Source organism: Panthera uncia (assembly GCF_023721935.1).
Source record: "Panthera uncia isolate 11264 chromosome A3 unlocalized genomic scaffold, Puncia_PCG_1.0 HiC_scaffold_11, whole genome shotgun sequence".
In the NCBI taxonomy this organism is placed as follows: domain Eukaryota; kingdom Metazoa; phylum Chordata; class Mammalia; order Carnivora; family Felidae; genus Panthera; species Panthera uncia.
Genome location: NW_026057578.1, coordinates 12,097,501 through 12,118,138, shown reverse-complemented (window position 1 = coordinate 12,118,138; position 20,638 = coordinate 12,097,501). Strand labels below are relative to the sequence as shown.

At 46.3% G+C, this 20,638-nt stretch overlaps 1 protein-coding gene across 2 annotated transcripts; it reads left to right on the top strand.

Moving 5' to 3' along the window:
* The first annotated feature begins 1,769 nt into the window (after positions 1–1,769).
* DDX27 (DEAD-box helicase 27) lies at positions 1,770–20,136 on the top strand. 2 transcript variants are annotated; one of them, XM_049650632.1, is made up of 21 exons: positions 1,770–1,939; positions 3,658–3,804; positions 4,461–4,520; positions 4,766–4,931; positions 5,476–5,516; positions 5,643–5,729; positions 6,391–6,496; positions 8,191–8,364; positions 8,999–9,149; positions 11,713–11,812; positions 11,984–12,125; positions 13,005–13,158; positions 14,001–14,082; positions 14,182–14,359; positions 15,523–15,629; positions 15,848–15,950; positions 17,829–17,923; positions 18,018–18,141; positions 18,676–18,763; positions 19,770–19,844; positions 19,971–20,136. In XM_049650632.1, exons 1-21 carry the CDS (start codon positions 1,847–1,849, stop codon positions 19,987–19,989), a joined length of 2,292 nt encoding a protein of 763 aa, XP_049506589.1. In that variant the 5' UTR covers positions 1,770–1,846; the 3' UTR covers positions 19,990–20,136. The 2 variants fall into 2 exon arrangements, with proteins under 2 accessions (XP_049506589.1, XP_049506588.1); XM_049650631.1 differs by having other exon boundaries at positions 4,458–4,520.
* Positions 20,137–20,638: the final 502 nt, after the last annotated feature.

Genomic DNA, 20,638 nt, shown 5'->3' with positions numbered 1-20,638 from the left:
AAGCTTTATGTCTATGTGCTTATGAGAGGTAGATCTCCCATTAAGATCTATAGGTAAATAACACTCAATGTGGTGTTAGTGGTTCCTCACAAAGCTAAACATTAGAATTATCGTATTACCCAGCAATTTCACTCTTAGATATATACCCAAAAGAAATGAAAACAGAGACTCAAATATACCCTTGTATGTCACTGTTCATTGAAGCAGTATTCACAATAGCCAAAAGGTGGAAGCAACCCAGGTGCCCATCAGCTGATGAATAAACAAAATGTGGTATATACATGCAACAGAACATCAGCCACGGTGATGTTCTGACACCTGCTACAACACATGGATGAACCCTGAAAACACCGTTCAGTGAAATAAGCCAGACATAAAAGCATAAATATTGTGTAGTTCAACTTACATGAAATACCTAGAATAGGCAAATTCATGGAGACAGAAAGTAGGTGAGAGGTTATCAAGGATTGGGGAGAGAGGAGAATGGGTTCATTTGCATTCATGAAAAAATTCTGTAAACATATAGCACTGAACTGTACACTTAAAAATGGTAAAAATCAGGGAGACTGGGTGGCTCAGATGGTTAAGTGTGGGACTTGAGCTCAGGTCATGATCTCCCAGTTCAGTTTGTTGAGGTCAAGCCCCACATTGGGCCGTGTGCTGATAGCTCGGAGCCTGGAGCCTGCTTGGGATTTTGCGTCTCCCTCTCCCTCTCTCTGGGCCAACTTCCCTGCTGGCGCTCTCGCTCTCTCTCTCTCTCTCCCTCAAAAATTAACATTAAAAGTTTTTTTTTTTAATGGTAAAAATCGCATACACACACGGAAAAGATAACTAAACAATTGGTGTTGATATGGAAGAAGCAAATAGCTACCAAGGATAGGTAGTCTGGGAGAAGTACCCGTTCCAGCAGATGTGTAGGGCAAGTCGCCTAGAGGAGGCAATCAGTGAGCAGGCAATCAATGAGCTGCATTTACCAGTAGGATTTCCACACGCAAAAAGGAGGAAACGTTCCTGGTAAGCTCTGGGACCTACTTCCCAGACTCTGGAGCCACTGCCTCGGTTGTAATCTTGGCTCTGTGACCTTGGGACCTCTCTGTGCCTCATTCTCCCCGTGTGTAAAATGTCGATAATAATGGTACCTTCTGCTAGGGTTGCTATGAGGACTAAATTAGTTAATGCACGTAAAAGTACTGTAATCAGTTCCAATCAGTTCTCGGCACACCGGAACTTCTACGTGTTAGCTATCTGGGGTGTCTGGGTGGCTAAGTCGGACTTCAGCTCAGGTGCAGCCGTGAGTCGGACTCTGTGCTGACAGCTCAGATCCTGCAGCCTGCTTTAGATTCTGTGTCTCCCTCTCTCTCTGCCCCTCCCCCGCGAGCACTGTGTGTTAGCTATTCTCTTTAACTTTTTTTCTTTATGAAGATAAATGTTAATGTGGAAAAAAATCTAAGAGGAAAATAAAAACACAGTAATTCTAGTAGGCAGTGGCATTCCCCGCTAAGCGTTCACTGTACATTCTTCCACAACTGTCCGTAAATACACACGCACAGAGTGAGCTAGGCCAGCGCACCACCTCGCACCGCGCACACTTCGACCGGCGAACCAAGCAAGACAAAGGACTTCACCGAAGCCCAGCCCCGCCTAGCCCGTCACCCAACACCCGTCACCCCAAGCTACCTCCCAGATGGCCGCGTGCGCCCTCCGCGATGGGGGGAAGGGAGCGCCACGGGGCCTGCCCCCAAGCGGAAGTGAGGTCAGCACATGCGCAGTGGCGACGAGGAGGTCTCGGGCAAGTTAAGGGCCGGCCTGCGCGCGAGCTGGTTTACGGAAGTGGTGCTGCGACAGCATGCTGGCAGAGTTGGGTTTAATCGGGACCATAGGCGAAGATGACGAGGTGCCGGTGGAGCCTGAGTCTGACTCCGCGGACGAGGAGGAGGAGGTATGAGCCTATCTGGGTTCGGGGCGCTGCGGCGCGCATTCATATTTCTGTCACTGCTTCCTTTCTTCATGCTTCTTCAGGCCCCTGCCCTCAACTCCTCGGCGACCTCCTGCCAGACCGGCAAGTGTCCCTGGAAGGGGGCCCCAAGGTCTTCTTCAGTTTGCTCGCCACTAACTTTTCATCACCTCCGCTCCGGTGCCGGCAGCGTGCTGTGTCGTCTTGGTGAACTCAGTGTCCATCACTGACCTCATGTTGAATCCACGCCCTGCGTAGTAGAGACCCAGGGGCGAGGCCAGGCCTAATTCCTGATCAGGGATTCGTTCATTAAGCCAGTATTTATTGAACACTTACGTGTGCTACACCTGGTGTTAAGCGTTCGGGACACAGCAGTGAACAAGATGGGCAAGGACACCATTCTCCTGAAGCTCATGTTGGGTGGGACGGTTACAGACTTTAAGCACCATGGCAGTTAAAAGAGGAATCGTGTCATGAAAAAGATGCTCACCCTTCAAAGATCCAGCCTGGGTGTTTGCCCCATGGTGGCCTCATCTGCCTACAGACACCTCCACTTGAGTGACCCGGGGCCTCAACAAATTCAGCACCAAAGTTGAACTCTGGGCTCCCTCACCTTGCCAATCTGCTCCATCTCAAGCCAGAAACCTGGGTGTCAACCTTGACAGCTTCCTCCTCACCCCCCTCCAGTCTTGTGCAGGCTAGCTCAAGACTCTCTCTTTAGCTTCTCCCCCTTCCTCCAACCACACTGCTCCCACCGTAGTCCAGGCTACTGAGACCTTGTGCTTGGGGACCTAGCATCCTAACATATTTGATCTCCAGCTCTTTTCTTGCCACCTCTCTTGCACCCTCCTCCCCCAGGGTATTCTCTGCTTAGCAGCTAGAATCTTTTTATTTCTTGAATGTAAAACTATCATAAAATGATGATGCCAAAGTTGATATATGAAGTTGATATATGATACAGCTATCGATAGTTAAACTGAGTATCCAAGAAATGATATGCAATCATTACTACTAACAAAGTTTAGCATGAGAGTTCTCATGAAACTATTTAACTCAAGTAAGGAAAAAAAGTCAGCATAGCACTTTTTAGTTCTTGGAAGCCATCGTTCAGCCAGTCTTCCTCCCTTTCCAGTTTTCACATGTATGGGTTTTTTGTTATTGATTAAAAAAATTTTTTTTTAATTTTAGAGAAGGCATGAGTGGGGGAGGGGGCAGAGGGAGAGAGAGAATCTTAAGAAGGCTCCATGCTCGGCACAGAGCCAGATGTAGGGCTTGATACAATGACCATGGGTCATGACCTGAGCCAAAAGCAAGAGTCAGACGCTCAACTGACTGAGCCACTCAGGCGCCCATTGTTACTGATTTCTAACTTAATTGAATTGCAGCAAGAGAAAGTAATCTGTGTAATATTGATTCTTTGAAACTTTGAAGATTTGCTTAAAAGCCTCCTATGTGATCAGTTTTTGTACCTATTCCATGTTTCTTCCGAATACACATTCTATAATGGTGGGTGCAGTGTTCTCTACATGTTCACTGGAAAGAAGCTTATTGTACTCTTCAGGTTTTCTACAGACACTTAATTTTTGTCTGCTTAACCTATCAGTTACTGAGAGAGCTGTGTTAAAATCTGCCACAATTGTAGATTCCTGTTCTATGCTGTTTCATCTCAGTACCATAGTCACTCTGTTTCTCCCTCTTCCCAGGGGCCCATTGTACTGGGCAGAAAGCAGAAAGCCTTGCAGAAGAACCGTAGTGCCGATTTCAACCCTGACTTTGTTTTCACTGAGAAGGAGGGGGCATACGATGGCAGCTGGGCCATGGCTGATGTCATGAGCCAGCTCAAGAAGAAGGTGAGAACTGACAGAGATAGGCAGTTCCAGGCCTGGTAGAGTTGGACAGTAGGTTTCGGAGTCTAGCCTGGACCTCACTGCCTTTTGTCACTTGCTTACATTCAACAGACACTGGAACTCTTGGAAATAAATGTGTGGGGTGGGGAGAAGCAGTCACAAATAACCCATAGTCTTGACTAAAACAAACGTGTAAAATATTGCAAAATAGGTGTATTACAGACTAGTTACAAACACATGAATTGATCCACAGATGATGTTTTAATGTATCAGAAATATCTTATTTCCTTCATTAGGAAAGGCATTCTCTAAAACCATACTGAAAAGGGGAAAAAAATCACAAATTCTGTCTGATTGGCATGGGGAAAGGTTTTTCTAAGTAGCATTCAGATACAAATGTGACATCTCTTGGTAATTATATTGTTGTAAATAGTAAACACCTTCTAAAATATAGATGTTCTTGGTTCCAGGTCAGGATTTTTCATAGTTGACTGTTATGTTTGTTGTTGTTCTTGTTGTGAATAATCTGCAGATTGATTAATCTGTCCAAGGACAGACAAGCCTTTTCTGTAGTAACATTTGAGACCCAACCCTCAGAGAAATCTTGCTTTGTCTCTTTCCCATATGTGTGTTTCTTTTTCGTCTATTTTTATCAGCAGAGGGCGGCTACTACATTAGATGAGAAGATTGAGAAAGTTCGCAAGAAAAGGAAAACAGAGGTGAGAAAGCAGAGCAGGTACTTCTGTGTGTAGTTAAGCCCTGAGCTTTACCCTCAACCCCACCATTTTTCTTTAAGTATGAACCGGAGAACGTCTGGTGCAGACAGGCTTCTCTTTGTGGTTAATATTCCCTAAGAATCCACATAGTGTTCTGCCCAGGCTGGAGAGCATAAGATTGCTCTTCAGAGGTTCTGGATTTCCTGAAGTTTTGTAGTTGCCTTGCTTTATTAAAATATTTTTTCCAGGATAAAGAAGCCAAGTCTGGGAAGTCAGAGAAGGAGAAGGAAGCAAAGGAGGGCTCTGAACCGGAGGAGCAGGAAGACCTTGAAGGGAAGGATGAGGAAGGCCCAGAAGATGAAGACTCAGAGACTGATTACTCATCAGCTGATGAGAACATCCTCACCAAAGCAGGTGGATGCTACAAAGGCGATGTCAGAACGGGGGGCAGGAAGTTGGAAAGGGTCTGCCTTTCCTCTGTAGGATTTCCTATGTTCTTCTACACAGTTCCATTTAAGATCTCCTTGTTAAACTCCTTCTAGCTTCTCTTTTTTCTTGGGATTTTGTTATGGTTGTCATACTTTGCAGGCAGACTGTACCCTTTTCCCCATCCCCAGCCCCACACAGCTGCTGGCACCTCTAAGATTCAGACCTATTTGGGGTGATAGGTCCCCCACATCCCACCTCAGATGGGCCCCGCCATGAAATGGGTGCTCTGTAATTATTTCTTGCAGAAACGAGTGCTAAAATATGATAATACGGCACGGTGGTCTCTGGAACTTGCCCGGTTTGCTGCTTGGTGTCCTCACCTGTGAACCGAGGCTAATGACAGTAGCTCCCTCAGGCTGTTGGGTAGATTCAGTGAGGTGTCCACATAAAGCACTTAGGGCCGCATCTAGCAGATTGTACATGCTCAGTAAGCACAAGCCCTGATTGTCAGCTCTGTTTTTCTCCACAGATACACTCAAAGTAAAGGAGCGGAAGAAGAAGAAAGGACAGGTGCGTATGAGCGTGGACAACAGCGTGCAGCTTATTTTTGCATCCTGACTGGATTTCTGAGGCCAGTTAGTTTTCTTAGGCCCATTTTGCTGAATTCTTGGTCCATCTTTTGATTTCCTGGTGTAGGAAGCAGGAGGATTTTTTGAAGATGCATCCCAGTATGATGAAAACCTCTCCTTCCAGGACATGAACCTTTCTCGCCCTCTTCTGAAGGTATTGGCTTCTTTTGGCAACCATGGGATTATTGCAGTCACCCTTAACTAGGCTCCTGGCCCTAAACTGGGCTCTTTGCCTCCCTGAATTCTGTTGTCCACACAACTGCCAAAGAACCCTCTTAAACAAAAAGTTCCCTTTTGACTTGTAAGGCTCTGCTCCTTCTGGTCTCCTCTGATATGTCTCCTCACTCTTTGGCCTCCTCACTGGCCCTCAAAAAGGTTAGGTGTCTTCTTCTCAGGGTCTTGGCACTTACTGCTCCCTCTGCCTGGAAGATTTTTTCAGTAATCTTGTTGGGGTGCTCACCTCTTTCAGGGTTCTACTCAGTGTCCTTTGCTCAGTGAGACATTCCCTGATCCTACTATAAATTGTCCTCCTCCCAAGCCCCCTTGTCTGCTGTAGTTTTCTCCATAGCATTTATCTCCATATGGCATGTGTTTCTTTCTGGTCTTTTTTTTCCTACCAGATTGTAAGATTGCCAAGGTGGGGTTTTTATTTCTTTGGTGTAGTGCTGTGTCCTCCATGCTTCGAACAGGCCTCCCACACAATAGGCACTTGATAAATGCGGAATGAATGGGAGGGATTGAAGCAGTCACCACCTGCTTGTTTCATGCTGGGACTCCTCCTCCCCCTCCTGTGTGACCCTGTCTTTTCTGTTCAGGCCATTACAGCCATGGGCTTCAAGCAGCCCACCCCGATTCAGAAGGCATGCATACCTGTGGGTCTGTTGGGGAAGGATATCTGTGCCTGTGCAGCCACTGGGACAGGTAAGAGGAAGAGGCAGAAGGAGGGTGTTCAACCTGCAGCAAGGGTCTATGTTGATTTACCCAAGGGCCACCTTTGCTAAATATGCAAATATAGGGGCACCTGGGTGGCTCAGTTGGTTGAACGTCCAACTTCAGCTCAGGTCATGATCTCACGGTTCATGAGTTCGAGCCCCGCGTTGGGCTCACTGCTGTCAGCAAGGAGCCCGCTTTGGATCCTCTGTTCCCCTCTCTCTGCCCCTTCTCTCTCTCTCTCTGCCCCTCCCCTGCTCACATTCTCTCTCTCAAAAATGACTAAATATTAAAAAAATATATATAAGTATAAACTGTAATGCAGTAACACTGTATATTCTGTTTATTAATTTCCTTTAAAAAAAAACCCTCAACATTATATTTTCTTATTTTTAAAAAATGTTTATTTATTTATTTTGAGAGTGAGAGCAGGGGAGGGATAGAGAGAGACAGGGAGAGAAAGAATCCCAAGCAGGCTCCACTCTGTGAGAGCCCGATGCGTGTCTCGACCCCAGGAACTGCAAGATCATGACCTGAGCCAAGATCAAGAGTCCGGTGCTTAATTGACTGAGCCACTCAGGTGCTCCTACATTTTCTTATTTTTTAAAATACTCTTCATTTTTAAAAAATGGTTGCATGGTATTCTATTATGTAACTATTTTTACTCTGCAATTAACTGCACTAATATACAAGGTTGTGATGAACACTTCTTTCATAAAATCTTCACTCCTGTCACTGGGGCTTATGTATAAATAACATGACCTTCATCAGACTCCCCTGAAATCTGTGACCTGTGAATATCCTATTAGGGTATCTCTGTGACCATGACTTCTTGTCGCTGCTCTAATGGGAGTAAGGATTTTATAAAATGTGTTCATCACGGTGTTTCATATCAGTACAGTTATAGAGTAGAAACAGTCATGTGATAGAATATTATGCAACCATTAAAATAAACGTATTTAGGGGCGCCTGGGTGGCGCAGTCGGTTAAGCGTCCGACTTCAGCCAGGTCACGATCTCGCGGTCCGTGAGTTCGAGCCCCACGTCAGGCTCTGGGCTGATGGCTCGGAGCTTGGAGCCTGTTTCCGATTCTGTGTCTCCCTCTCTCTCTGCCCCTGCCCCGTTCATGCTCTGTCTCTCTCTGTCCCAAAAATAAATAAAAAACGTTGAAAAAAAAATTTTAAAATAAACGTATTTAAAGAAACAGGAAATACATTTTTTTTTTTTTTAAAGTAATCTCTACCCCCAACATGAGTCTCTTAACTCACAATCCTGAGATCAAGGGCTGCATGTTCTGCCAACTGAGCCAGCCAGGCACCGTTAACACAGTGCTTTTTTTAAACGGGGATTACTGAACAGAATATATAGTGTTATTGCATTAAATTTGTCTTTTTATATTTCTGTCCATTCAGAAGAATATTGGTAATATAGATACCATTATGTTGGTGCTTTATCTCTGATTGGCTGAATTGTGGGTGATTTTTATTATTTTCATATTTGTTTTTGTACTTCTCAGATTTTTTACATGGATGCTGTGGTTTAAAACCAGAAAAAAAGCTTTATGAAAAAAAAATTTGCTTCATTTCCTCCTGAACAGATACGTAGGTTTTCTGGGCTCAGGTGAATACCTGAATCTTGAAGGGACTGAAGCTCCCCTCACTGCTTTGCTGCTACCTTTTCCTGCAGGTAAAACTGCTGCTTTTGCCCTACCTGTCTTGGAGCGTCTGATCTACAAACCCCGCCAGGCTCCTGTCACCCGCGTGCTCGTGCTGGTTCCCACCCGAGAACTGGGCATCCAGGTGCACTCTGTAACCAAGCAGCTGGCTCAGTTCTGCAACATTACCACCTGCCTGGCTGTGGGTGAGTGTCTGGCTGTCCCTGAGAGACTGTGACGTGGTGGCGGGTGGGAAAGCCTTCCTACGATTAAACCCACTGAAAAAGCAGACGAGGTGTTGTCAAAGTAGATAGTGGGGGGGGGGGGGGGGGGCTTAACTGAGACTTAACCAGCCTTAAAAAATGAAACTTCCAAGATTTGGGGCAAAAAAATTTTCTTGGTACTAAACCAATTTAGGATGTAATTTTTGGTTTGTATGAATAAAGAATCAAATATTTGGGGCAGAATATTTCTGATAATGTTATGTGATAACTGTTCTCTAACAGTTCCCTTCCCTGTGCAGGGGGAAGTCAGAGGTAATGTAGAGAGCATTAGTTTTCACAGCAGCTGCTTCTGTCAGTCCTTGTGTGTTTGAATCCACCTATTCTGAAGTGTCTTCCTGTCATCATCTTTTTTCACACTTAGCACAGTTGTAACGTAATGATCTGCCTCTCCCAGTGTCTTTTAAATCCACACGAGCAGGGCCTTTGCCAGTCTTGTCCTCTGCTCTTTCCCCTGCATCTGGGATGAGACATGGCAGGTGGCAGGGCCCAGTCAATACCGATGAACCACTGACCGAATTGACCACCTGTGGGGGGGGGGGGGGGCTCTTCTCTGCAGGGGGCCTGGATGTGAAGTCTCAGGAAGCAGCTCTTAGGGCAGCGCCTGACATCCTCATCGCCACCCCAGGCCGGCTCATCGATCACCTCCACAACTGCCCTTCCTTCCACCTGAGCAGTATCGAGGTGCTCATCCTGGATGAGGCTGACAGGTACACCTGGAATGGTGAGGCCCCAGGTGCTCTGAGGTCCTGTGGCCACCACATTATTCTGCGTGGATCTCGCCATAGCCATGTGTGCGATGCCAGTTTAGCTGCTCACATTTGGACCTCTGTTCCTCATTAGCCTGGATTATTTTGCTTTTTTTCTCTCTCTACAATGTGATGGTGAAGAGGGAGGATAGATCAGATTCTGGCTTTGCCGCTTCCTGAGATTTGGAAATATAAGTGAGGGATAAGAATAAACACCCACCAAGGGGCGCCTGGGTGCCTCAGTCAGTTGAGCGTCCGACTTCGGCTCAGGTCAAGGTCTCGTGGTTCGTGGGTTTGAGAACCTCGTGGGGCTCTGTGCTGACAGCTCAGAGCCTGGAGTTTGCTTTGGATTCTGTGTCTCCTCTCTGCCCCTCCCCTGCTCACGCTGTTTCTCTCTCTCTCTCTCTCTCTCTCTCAAGAATAAATAAAAACATTAAAAAAAATTTTAAGAATAATACCCTCCTCATGGTGTTGAGGATTCAAGGAGTAATACAGGTGAAGTGGCAGGTGCACGGTGAGGATTCAACAGTCTGTTACGGAGATAGGGGACCCCCTCCCTCCCTCCTTTCTCTCTCTCTCTCTCTCTCCCTCCCTCCCTCCCTCCCTTTCTCTCATATGGCTCCCATCTGCTTACCTCTTTCCTTCATGACCAAACAGAATGAACCTCAACGAACCGGACTAATGACTGAGGTGGAGGCAGGGGAATGAGGCGTCTGTTCAGGTTTCCTCTCCAGTTGAAGCATCTCCAAACTAAACAGGTCCTGAACTGAACTTCTGACCCCATATGCCCCTTCCTCTCTCTTCCCATCTCAGTGCTTGGCAGGCCTGTCTTCCAGTTGTCCTGGGAAGAATTCTTCGCATCATCTGTGTCCTCATCGTCCACCCACAAAGCAGCCATTGGGAAGTCCTGTCAGCCCATGAAGGGGCTTCTGCACTTGCTGTCCTCTCAGCTTGGACTGAACCTTTACTTCCTCAGGTTTCTGTTCCAGCTGTTCCTTACTGGAAGAGCCTTTGCTGGTCCCTATAACACTTCTGTCTTCCATTCTCTGAGGCGTTACACCTTTCCTACCTCCTACATTGTCACCCGAATGGTTCTGTGGTGGTTGTGTCCCTCCTCTCCCCTGGAACATATTTGTGAAGAGCTTGTTGCTCTACGTCCAGGATTGTGTCTGGTATCTAGCAGATGCCTGGTAAGTGTTTATTGAATAATGGATTAAATCCCCCTGAGCAAATGAACCATTCTTGAGTCCTGAGGGAGGTAAAGGAGATCTTTCTAAGCAGAGGGAACATGATCTGATTTAGGTTTTGAAGGGGAAGGGAATTGTATTAAAAAGTGTTAATGTCTAGAGGCGCCTGGGTGGCTCAGTCAGTTAAAACGTCTGAGTCTTGATTTTGGCTCAGGTCATGATCTTGCAGTTTATGAGTTTGAGGCTTGCAGTAGGCTCTGTGCTGACAGTGCAGTGCCTGCTTGGGATATTCTCTCTCTCTCTCTCTCTCTCTCTCCCCCTCCCTCTCTCCCTCCCTCTCTCTCTCCCTCCCTCCTTCCCCTCCCTCCCTCCCCCCCTCTGTTCCCCAGCCCTCCCCTGCTCTCGTGCGTGCACACACTCTGTGTCTCTCTCTCAAAATAAATAAATGTTAAAAAAGTTTTTTTAAATGTTAATGTCCCAGAAGACCAAGAAAGGCTGTGGAAGGGTCTTATTAAGGCAACCAAGGACCATGACAGCTAAATGTGGTACCTGATCCTTGACTGGAGCCTGAGCTGGAGGGAGAAACACTGTAGAGGATTTGTTCAGTTGAACAAATTGGAGTTAATGTAATTCTATACTGATTAATATTATCTACAAGAAGAAAAAGGTTCCTTTACAGCGAAGAGAACTGGCAGGTCCCACCTTAATCATGTGATCAAACTCACGTCAGTGACTGTGTCTCCAGATGGAGAGGGAGGTGCACAGCCGCATCCCTGCATGTTCTCGAAGCGATGAGTTATTGAATCAGGTCACTGGGAAATAATCAGACAAAGAATGTGAAAAAGCTTGAGGAGACTTTTCTGGATGAAGGGAGACCAAAGAAACATGACAGCCAATGCAGTGTAGGAACTTTGGTTCCTGAACTGAAAACATAAAAAGACAGCTATAAAATGACATTTTGGGGATAGTTAGGGATATTTCAATATGGACTGTAGTTTAGACACTACTCAAACACTTCAACGTTTTGGGTGTGATAACGACATTATGATTATGTAGGAGAAGGTCCTTAGGGATTGTGCACTGAGATAGCTGGGTCAAGGTGTGGTGATGTCTGCAACTTATAAATAGCTCTGCAAAAAAAAAAAAAAAAAAAAAAAAAAAAAAGGATAAAACAAACGTGGCCAGATGATAGTTCTTAGTGAATCTTGGTGAACGGCTAAACCAACAGTACTAATTCATAAGTCAATAAATGAGCCTGCAACGTAACCAGTTACAACATCACTGCAACAGATGCAAGCTCAGTCCATTTCTCTTGATTCCTTCTCCCTGCGTATCAGGATGCTGGACGAGTACTTTGAGGAACAGATGAAGGAGATCATCCGGATGTGTTCCCACCACCGCCAAACGATGCTTTTCTCAGCCACTATGACGGACGAGGTGGGCCTCAGGAATTCTGCTTGGTGGGGTGAATGGAGGGGTGCAGAGGACCCTGCCTGGGCTGCAGCGGGGGGCCTGGGGCAAACATGGCTTGCCTCCACTGCCTCCTCCTCTCCCCACCTCCCTGCCTCCTGGCAGGCCAGTGAGCATTCCTGTCTTTGTGCTGGGCAGGTAAAAGATCTGGCTTCTGTCTCCTTGAAGAATCCTGTCCGAATATTTGTGAACAGCAACACGGATGTGGCCCCCTTCCTGAGGCAGGAGTTTGTCCGGATCCGGCCGAATCGGGAAGGGGACCGGGAAGCCATCGTGGCAGGTGAAAGCCCAGGGTGCCAGATTCCCTTGGCCTTGTGGGTGGCACACTCTAGTGGTGGGGTGTTTCCTGGCACCTCCTCTCTCAGGATCCCCTGACTTGTTGCATGGTACTTCTGTTTATTTATTTGCTCTGCCACTTGGGCCACAGGTCCTTCCTCCCCCTTTTCTGTCACCTCACCTCTTTCCTGCTGTCCAGTCCTCCTTCGGTCCTGCTGAATACATAGCTACTTCCCCCACCACCACCCCTCTGGCCCTTGGTTCAAGCTACTGCCTCTCTTGCCTGAATTGTTGGCAGTGGCCTTGTACTTGGCTCCTACTCCCACTCTTGTTCCTTGGTAACCCTTTCTCCACACTGCTGATCATTTAAAGTGATCATTTACTAGTGAACATTTGCTCATGTTACCTCCCTATTTACAACCCTCTGGTGTCTCCCCATCGCACTTAGACCACAATCTACACTCCCTAGCAAGTCCTGTATGGCCCTCTGGGACCTGGCCCCTGCCTGCCTGGAGTCCTCAGCCTTGGTGCCTTTGCTCATGACGCCCAGCCATGCTCTCCTGCTTTCGTTGAAACCAAGTTTGTCTTGCCTCGGGGCCTTTACATTTGCTCTTTCCTCTGCCTGAAATCTTTCCCCAAATCTTGTACTTTGTCATTCAGCCTAGTATCACCTCTTTAGAGAGGCCAGCCCTAAAGCTGCCTCCCTGTCTTGCTTTCACTCTCCCACAGCATTTATCACACTTGGGAATTGGCTTCTCTTCTTCTCTGCCCTGGAACATGAGCCTGTCTCCTCCAGTGCCAGGCACAGCAGCCACTTCATAGGTGAGGGAGTGGGGAGTATGTATTGGAGGTGGCTTCCAGCTCACTCTTCTCTCCTCTCCAGCTCTGTTGACAAGAACCTTCACTGACCACGTGATGCTGTTCACCCAGACCAAGAAGCAGGCCCACCGCATGCACATCCTCCTGGGGCTCATGGGGCTGCAGGTGGGCGAGCTCCATGGCAACCTGTCACAGACACAGCGGCTGGAGGCCCTCCGGTAAACTTCGGGGGCCTGAGGCTCCCCTCCATCCTTCAGAGAGGGCTCTCATTTGAAAGGGGGAAAATCCCACACAGAGGTTACGTTAGAGCAGTAGCATGGAATGCAGATAGCACGACTCCCTCCTTCAAAGATTTTAGTCTCACTGCTGTAAGGCTGTCTTAGACACATTCGGAACTCCTTGTAGTCCCGCAGATGACACTTGTGCCCTAGGATTGAGTGTGGGAACTGCTGAGGGGGCCACAGCAGAAAATTCTGACTTGGGAGGACATAGCATGTGTCTTGTTCTTTATAGGTTTTCCAGAGCAGTGGGCATACCTGGGTCTGATAGAATGAGATTTGGAATCCAAGCCAGCCACCATTTCCTCATCATTTACTTTGCTGTGCCCTTTGTTTTTCCATGTGTTTTCTTGTTTAATTCTCATAGAATGGAGTCATGCTGGTAGGCAGGGAGAAACCTTTAGAGTTCTCCGCCTATCCCCATAGATCATAGGCAGCTGAAAGTTATTTTTATAAAGAAAGGCTGTTTTGAACGCGGAAGACATTTGCATCTGCTACTTCCTATAATCTAGCTCTGTGGTTCCTGACTTTCATATTTGTAGAGTTGGGGCTTAAGGTGGTATAAACAAAACTACATTTGTTCTGTGTTACAGGATGTTTAAGGTGTTGTGTGAAGTATTAGATGGTCTGACGTTTAGGATCTTGTTCAGATGGTCACTCTGACCATCTATACTTTGCTGCTTGACTCCAAAGGGATTGGCATTCTCTCTGCTGGCTCAGGCTCCTGCAAGCATTTTTGGGCTTAGGTATCCAAGTGAACATCTGTTTGTGGCTATTTCCAGGCGCTTTAAGGACGAACAGATTGACATCCTTGTGGCCACAGATGTGGCAGCCCGTGGACTTGACATCGAGGGGGTCAAAACGGTGAGCAGCCCGTATCTTCCTTGAACTTTTGGTGGGAGTCTTTGTGCCTCCTTGTGTCCCCTTTCCCTCCAACTCCCAGGTCTGACTTTGACCTTCCAGGTAATCAACTTCACCATGCCCAACACCATCAAGCATTATGTCCACCGAGTGGGGCGAACGGCGCGGGCTGGCAGGGCTGGGCGCTCAGTGTCTCTGGTTGGAGAAGAGGAGCGGAAGATGCTGAAGGAGATCGTAAAAGCCGCCAAAGCCCCTGTGAAGGCCCGGATACTTCCCCAAGGTGAGCAGGCACCACTGCAGCAGCTTAGGGTGGTTGGGGTGGGCAGGGCAGGGTCCTAGATCGGACTCTGTGGGACAGAGCTGGAGGCAGAGGGTAATAGGTGAGAGCAGGTGCCTTGCGGTCAGGAGTCAGATTTGAATCCCAGTCCTGCCCCTTCCTTGCTGAGTGACCCTGGTCCGGTCTCACCTTGCCTCTCTGGGCTTTGGTCTCTCTCTATGTGAAAGGGAATAATGACAGACTTGTGCCCTGAGTGCCCCACTCTTAGGTTATTTTCCATCCTTTGGGAAGAGAGGGCTTCATTTTGGGGTAAAATCCTTACTTATCACCCTCCTTCCTTTCACAGGGGGGCAGAGGGCAGCACTTCTATGTTTTAGATACCTTTCATGCTTTTCCTTCTCCTCTGTAGGGGTCATATAAAGCACATCCTTTCTAAAAATTGTTTTTTAAAGTTATAAAAATAATATATATTCAGTATTAGAAAACAGTAAGTGGAAGAGCTCACCATTAGCATTTGGGCCACATCCTTTGAGACCTTTATTCCCTTCACGATGTCTTTTTCCTCTCGTTTTCATTTTCACGTCATTCATTCTGTCAGCTAACAGTTCCTGGGACTACCAAGTGCCTCGTGCTGTTTATTCTAGGTATCAGGGATATAGCAGAAAGCAAAACAGCTGAGACTCTGGTGGAAAAAAGACAACAAATCATAGATGTGATCTAGCATGACAGACAGGAGGAGAGATGCTACTTTCGAAAGCTGTTTAGGAAAGGCCTCTGAACAGATGGCATTTGAGCTGAGGCCTGAATCAGGAGAACGAGGCAGCCGTGAGTGCTCTGGAGACTGTGTGCCCAGCAGAGGAAAACAGGGCAAAGCCTCTGAGGCAGCAGACTTGGTGTGCAAATTAAAGTGAAGGAAGAGCCAGAGGGCCCAGGGCACAGTGAGCAAGGTGGAGATAGGTGCTCAGAGAGGTAGGTAGGGGCCACGCTTAGGAGTTTGGATTATTCCAAGAGCAACAGGCTCTTTGTGGGGGGGGGGGGGTTGTTAAGCAGAGAAATAACATGTAAAAAATCCCCATTTTCTGTTGTCACTAAATACACATATTGTTTTCATCAGTTACACAGTACTTATCCTCAGCTAAAAAATTGTTTTGTTCCCTTCCCTTGAGATGTCATCCTCAAGTTCCGGGACAAGATTGAGAAAATGGAGAAGGACGTGTATGCGGTTCTGCAGCTCGAGGCTGAGGAGAAAGAGTTGCAGCAGTCGGAAGTCCAGGTGTGGCCGCGTGGAGGGCTGTGGCCCACAGTATAGTGCAGAAAGCCGACCACAGAGCAGAGCCCACAGCCCCGGCCGGCTCTGCCCTTCCGAAATGCTGTGTCTGCCAAACGTTATCGGAGCCCCAGACATTTGCAGGCAGCGGCTTCTTGCAGCTGCCATGTTACGTATCCTCAGATGTAGGTTTCACGGCAGCCATCTTTTTGCTGTTTCCACAGATCAACACAGCAAAACGGCTCCTGGAGAAGGGGAAAGAGGTGCTGAACCACGAGCCTGAGAGGAATTGGTTCCAGACCAAGGAAGAGAGAAAGAAGGAAAAAAGTATGTTGGAGAGGTCCCTCAAAAAGCTAACCACAGAATTATCCTGGAACCCAGCAATGCCATTGCTAGGTCTATTCCCAAAAGAACTGAGAACAGGGACTCAAATGGATACTTGTATGCCAGTATCCATTAAAGCATGATTCACAATGGCCAAGGGTTAGAAGCAACCTGTGTCTGTCAGCAGATGAACAGATACACAAAACGACAGTACGTGGTACAGCCGTAATGAAGCTGATACGTGCTGCAAGGGTGAACCTTGAATACATGCCAAGTGAAATGATCCAGACGCAGAAGGACAGATATCTGTGATTCTGCTTATATGAGGTACCTAGAGAGGCAAATCCATAAATGCAGAAAGTAGAATAGAGATTACCAGGGGTTGTGGGGAGGGAGTTACTATTCATGGTTACAGAGCTTTCATTTGGGATGATGAAAGAGTTACAGAAACATCACGGTGATGGTTGTGCAACACTGTGAATGTAATTAGTGCTACTGAATTGTAGATGTAGAATGCATAAAAGGGCAAATTTTGTGTTCTGTCCTTTTTGCCACAATTTAAAAAAAGTAGGTCGGGAAGATATTTATATGTATTCCCTACACTCCCCCCTTTTTATCACACAAATGAATTCAGATTTTTCTACACCTAGTTTCTTTTCTTTCTCGTTTCTTTCTTTTCTTTCTTTCTTTCTTTCTTTCTTTCTTTCTTTCTTTCTTTCATTTATTTTGACAAGAGAGACAGAGAGAGAGTGGGGGAGGAGCAGAGAGAAAGGGAGAAAAAGAGCCCAAGCAGGCTGTGTGCCTGTGTGTCAGCACAGAGCATGACACGGGGCTCAAACCCACAAACTATGAAATCATGACCTGAGCCGAAACCAAGAGTCAGAACACTTAACCAACTGACACTTAACCACCCAGGTGCCCCATATGCCTTGCTTTTTCCACTTAATTTTGTAGCTTGTATTTTATACAGGTACGTACCTAGTTAACTTTTTTTTTTTAATGGGTGCACAGTATTCCATCACGTGGGTAGATTATAATTTATTTAATTAGTTTACTGTCGAGGGACGCTGAGGTTGTTTATAATTTCTTGCTGTTGTAAACATGTAGTGAATAACTGTACAAATGCCCTTTCACAATTAAGCAAGTATATTTGATTTGCAGGATAAATCCCTGAAAGTGAAACTGTAGGTCAGAGGGTGTGTGTATTTATTATTTTGTTAGGGATTGCAAACTTACCCTGCTAAGAGGTTGTATCCGCAGTTTAAGAAATACCACCTATATTTGATGGGACAAAAAATTAGAGTGTGTGTACGTTAAGTTTCTGTGTTAAAAATAGTTATATTGTGGAAAGGTCTGGGACTGTAAGTGAACCAAATCATCTTTCATACCAGGAGGTAGATAATGTCTCAAATGGGTTGAGGAATAGTGCAATAAGCATGTGATTTAGTGAGATTACCACTTGGTGGAGGTAACCACCAGGAAAGGACATGATTTGCTGCTTCTCATTTTTTTTTTTTTTTGCTGCTTCTTTTTGAACTCTTACATACCAATTTAAAATATGTGCACGTCTTTAAAAAAAGATACAAAAGGGGCGCCTGGGTGGCTCAGTCGGTTGAGCGTCCGACTTCGGCTCAGGTCATGATCTCACGGTCCGTGAGTTCGAGCCCCGCGTCGGGCTCTGTGCTGACAGCTCAGAGCCTGGAGCCTGTTTCAGATTCTGTGTCTCCCTCTCTCTCTGACCCTCCCCAGTTCATGTTCTGTCTCTCTCTGTCTCAAAAATAAATAAACGCTGAGAAAAAAAAAAAAAGTAAATTGCTTTAAAAAAAAAAAAAAAAAAAGATACAAGAGTACCGGAAATCTCATGTTGTCTCCTCATCCTAGTTGCCAAGGCTCTGCAGGAGTTTGACTTGGCCTTAAGAGGAAAGAAGAAGAGGAAGAAGTTTATGAAGGATGCCAAGAAAAAGGGGGAGATGACAGTGAGTGGCTTTCCCTTTGGAGTTGAGTCCCTGCCCAGTGGCATGTGTCAGGGCTTCCTGGTCTGTTCCATACTCACATCATCCTTCTTTCCAGGCAGAAGAAAGGTCCCAGTTTGAAATCCTTAAGGCACAGATGTTTGCTGAGCGGCTGGCCAAGAGAAATCGCAGAGCCAAGAGGGCCCGAGCAATGCCGGAAGAGGAGCCAGCAAGAGTCCCCGGTAGGCAGATGGGACTGCCTGGTAGGAGGCTTCTCCCTGAAACTTGTACTTGTGGTCGGGGAGAAAATTGGAGGGATGATAAGACCCTGTAGTTTTTGAGTAATGAGTGTGCACCAGTGTGTACAGCTGTCCAGTTTTGGGTTCCCAAGTGGGGAAGTGACCCCATGATTAGTGGGGACAGCTAGGATTTGAACCCAGGCATTTCTGACTCTGGAGCCTATGTCCTTACAAACTGCTACTTGGAGGAGTGGGTCAGGGTAGAAAGAAGTGAAGTCAGTCTTTCAGCCCATTTCACATTTCAGTGGTTTTTACTTTGGGATTCTGCAGTCGTCCTTTGGAGTGGTTCTTCAGATGTGGCACTTCTGAATTCCTCATCTCTTTTTTGCTGGCACCTGATTGATGTCTTGTTTCCATGTCAGTAAATCACCAGACCAGAGCATTCACTGAATTTGGAACCATTACCCTGAGCTTAAGGATTGGATTTGGGAGCTTAGGCCAAAGAGGACATAGGTAACCTGTTCTTTCTCTGCACAGCCAAGAAACAAAAGCAGCTGAAGAAATCTGTATTTGATGAAGAACTTACTAACACAAGCAAGAAGGCCTTGAAACAGTATCGAGCCGGGTAGGGTTTTAAGTCATCATGGGGTTCTTCATATTATGATTAAAGCTATAAACCTTCTTCCTCCTTCTGTGCTCCCCAATTCCCATATACCTGTAGCTTTATAATACTTAATTTTAAGGGCTCTTGTCTGACACCTTCCCCCCTCCACAGCCCATCTCTGGATCCCAGAGTGAGAATAGGAGGAAAGAATTAAGGTCCTCCTACCTTGGAGGAGAAACAGCATATTTCTGGTTCAGAAACAGAATAGCAGAGGATCCCTTTTTACTCATAGGAATGTGTTATACACACCCCACCCCAGGATGGGGATAGATTAAGCTTCCCAAGTAGTTTATTTTTGTAAAACTAAAAAAAAAATTTTTTTAAGTTTATTTTGAGGGAGAGAGAGCAAGCGAGCAAGGGAGGGGCAGAAAGAGAGAGGGAGAGAATCCCAAGCAGGCTCTGCACTGTCAGCGCGAAGCCTGATCTGGGGCTCAAACTCGTGAACCATGAGATCATGATCTGAGCCAAAACCAAGAGTTGGATGCTTAACTGAGCGACGCCAGTGCTCCAGTTTTGTTTTGTTTTTTTAAATGTTTTAGTTTCTAAAAATGTTTAATTTTTGAGAGAGAGACAGAGTGCTGAGTGTGAGCAGGGGAGGGGCAGAGAGAGGGGGAGACACAGAATCCAAAACAGCTCCAGGCTCTGAGCTGTCAGCACAGAGCCCGACGTGAGGCTCGAACCCACAAACTGTGAGATCATGACCTGAGCTGAAGTCAGAGGCTTAACCAATTGAGCCACCCAGGTGCCCCAATTAGTTTTAGATGCATGAGAAGGGAGTCTTTTTTTTGGAGCTGGGCCCTAAATTCCACAGTCCCATATTTAATCAGGGGAAAACACTACGTGTAGAACCTCAGGCCCTGAAATGATGCATTAGTGATGCCTCATGTGGGAGCAGGCGGTAGGGGTTATGGGACATCATCTGTCTTTCCAGCAGCCATTTCAGCATCTTACCTTCTTGAACCCACAGCCCCTCCTTTGAAGAAAGGAAACAGTTGGGCTTGCACCACCAAAGACGAGGAGGAAACTTTAAATCTAAATCCAGGTAATATTTGCAGTTTTGGAGGGCCAGAGGTTATGACTGGGATTGGAGAACAAACCTTTCATGGAAAAGCTCCACCTTGTTTCTGTCTTTGGGGGCCAGTCTTCACTCTGCTGATTTTCTTTGTAGGTACAAGAGGAGGAAGTAGCTGTGGTGGCCTGGAGTCCGTGGGGCAGCCCTTAGATCCCTTCCTTATGGGAAGTCATCCTGGCTTGGTCTCTTTTCTCCATTTGTAAAAAAAACTTTTAAAGATTTAGTGTGTCATTTGTACATTAAAAAAGAAAAAAAGGTTGGGAGTGGTGGTGATATGTAGAGCTATTTCCTAAGCATCCTTGTGAGTCAGCCAAGGCTCACTTCTTACTAACTTTCACACAAAGATACCAGATGGGGGAGTACCTGGTTGGCTCAGCTGAGGGAGCATGTGACTCTTGATCTCGGGGTTGGGAGTTTGAGCCCTATGTTGGGTATAGAGATAACTTAAATAAAACTTAAAAAAAAAATTACACGTTAAAAATGTGTGTACGTGTGTATATATAATATATACTATACACACACACACACACACCCCAAATAGAGGAAGTATATTTTGGGAGAGAATAAACCGATCTGAATTGTAGATTTTATTCCTGTCTCTTCCCTCAATATAGTCTACCCCATATACTTCCTATACATCTTATATGCTTATAGAGGAGTGGATGTGGAGGATGTTCTTGCTAGAAGTTCTCTTGATGTGTCCTAAGACCTAAAAGCTATCATTTAGTGACCATCTGCCATGTACCAGACGTTCTGTGTACTGA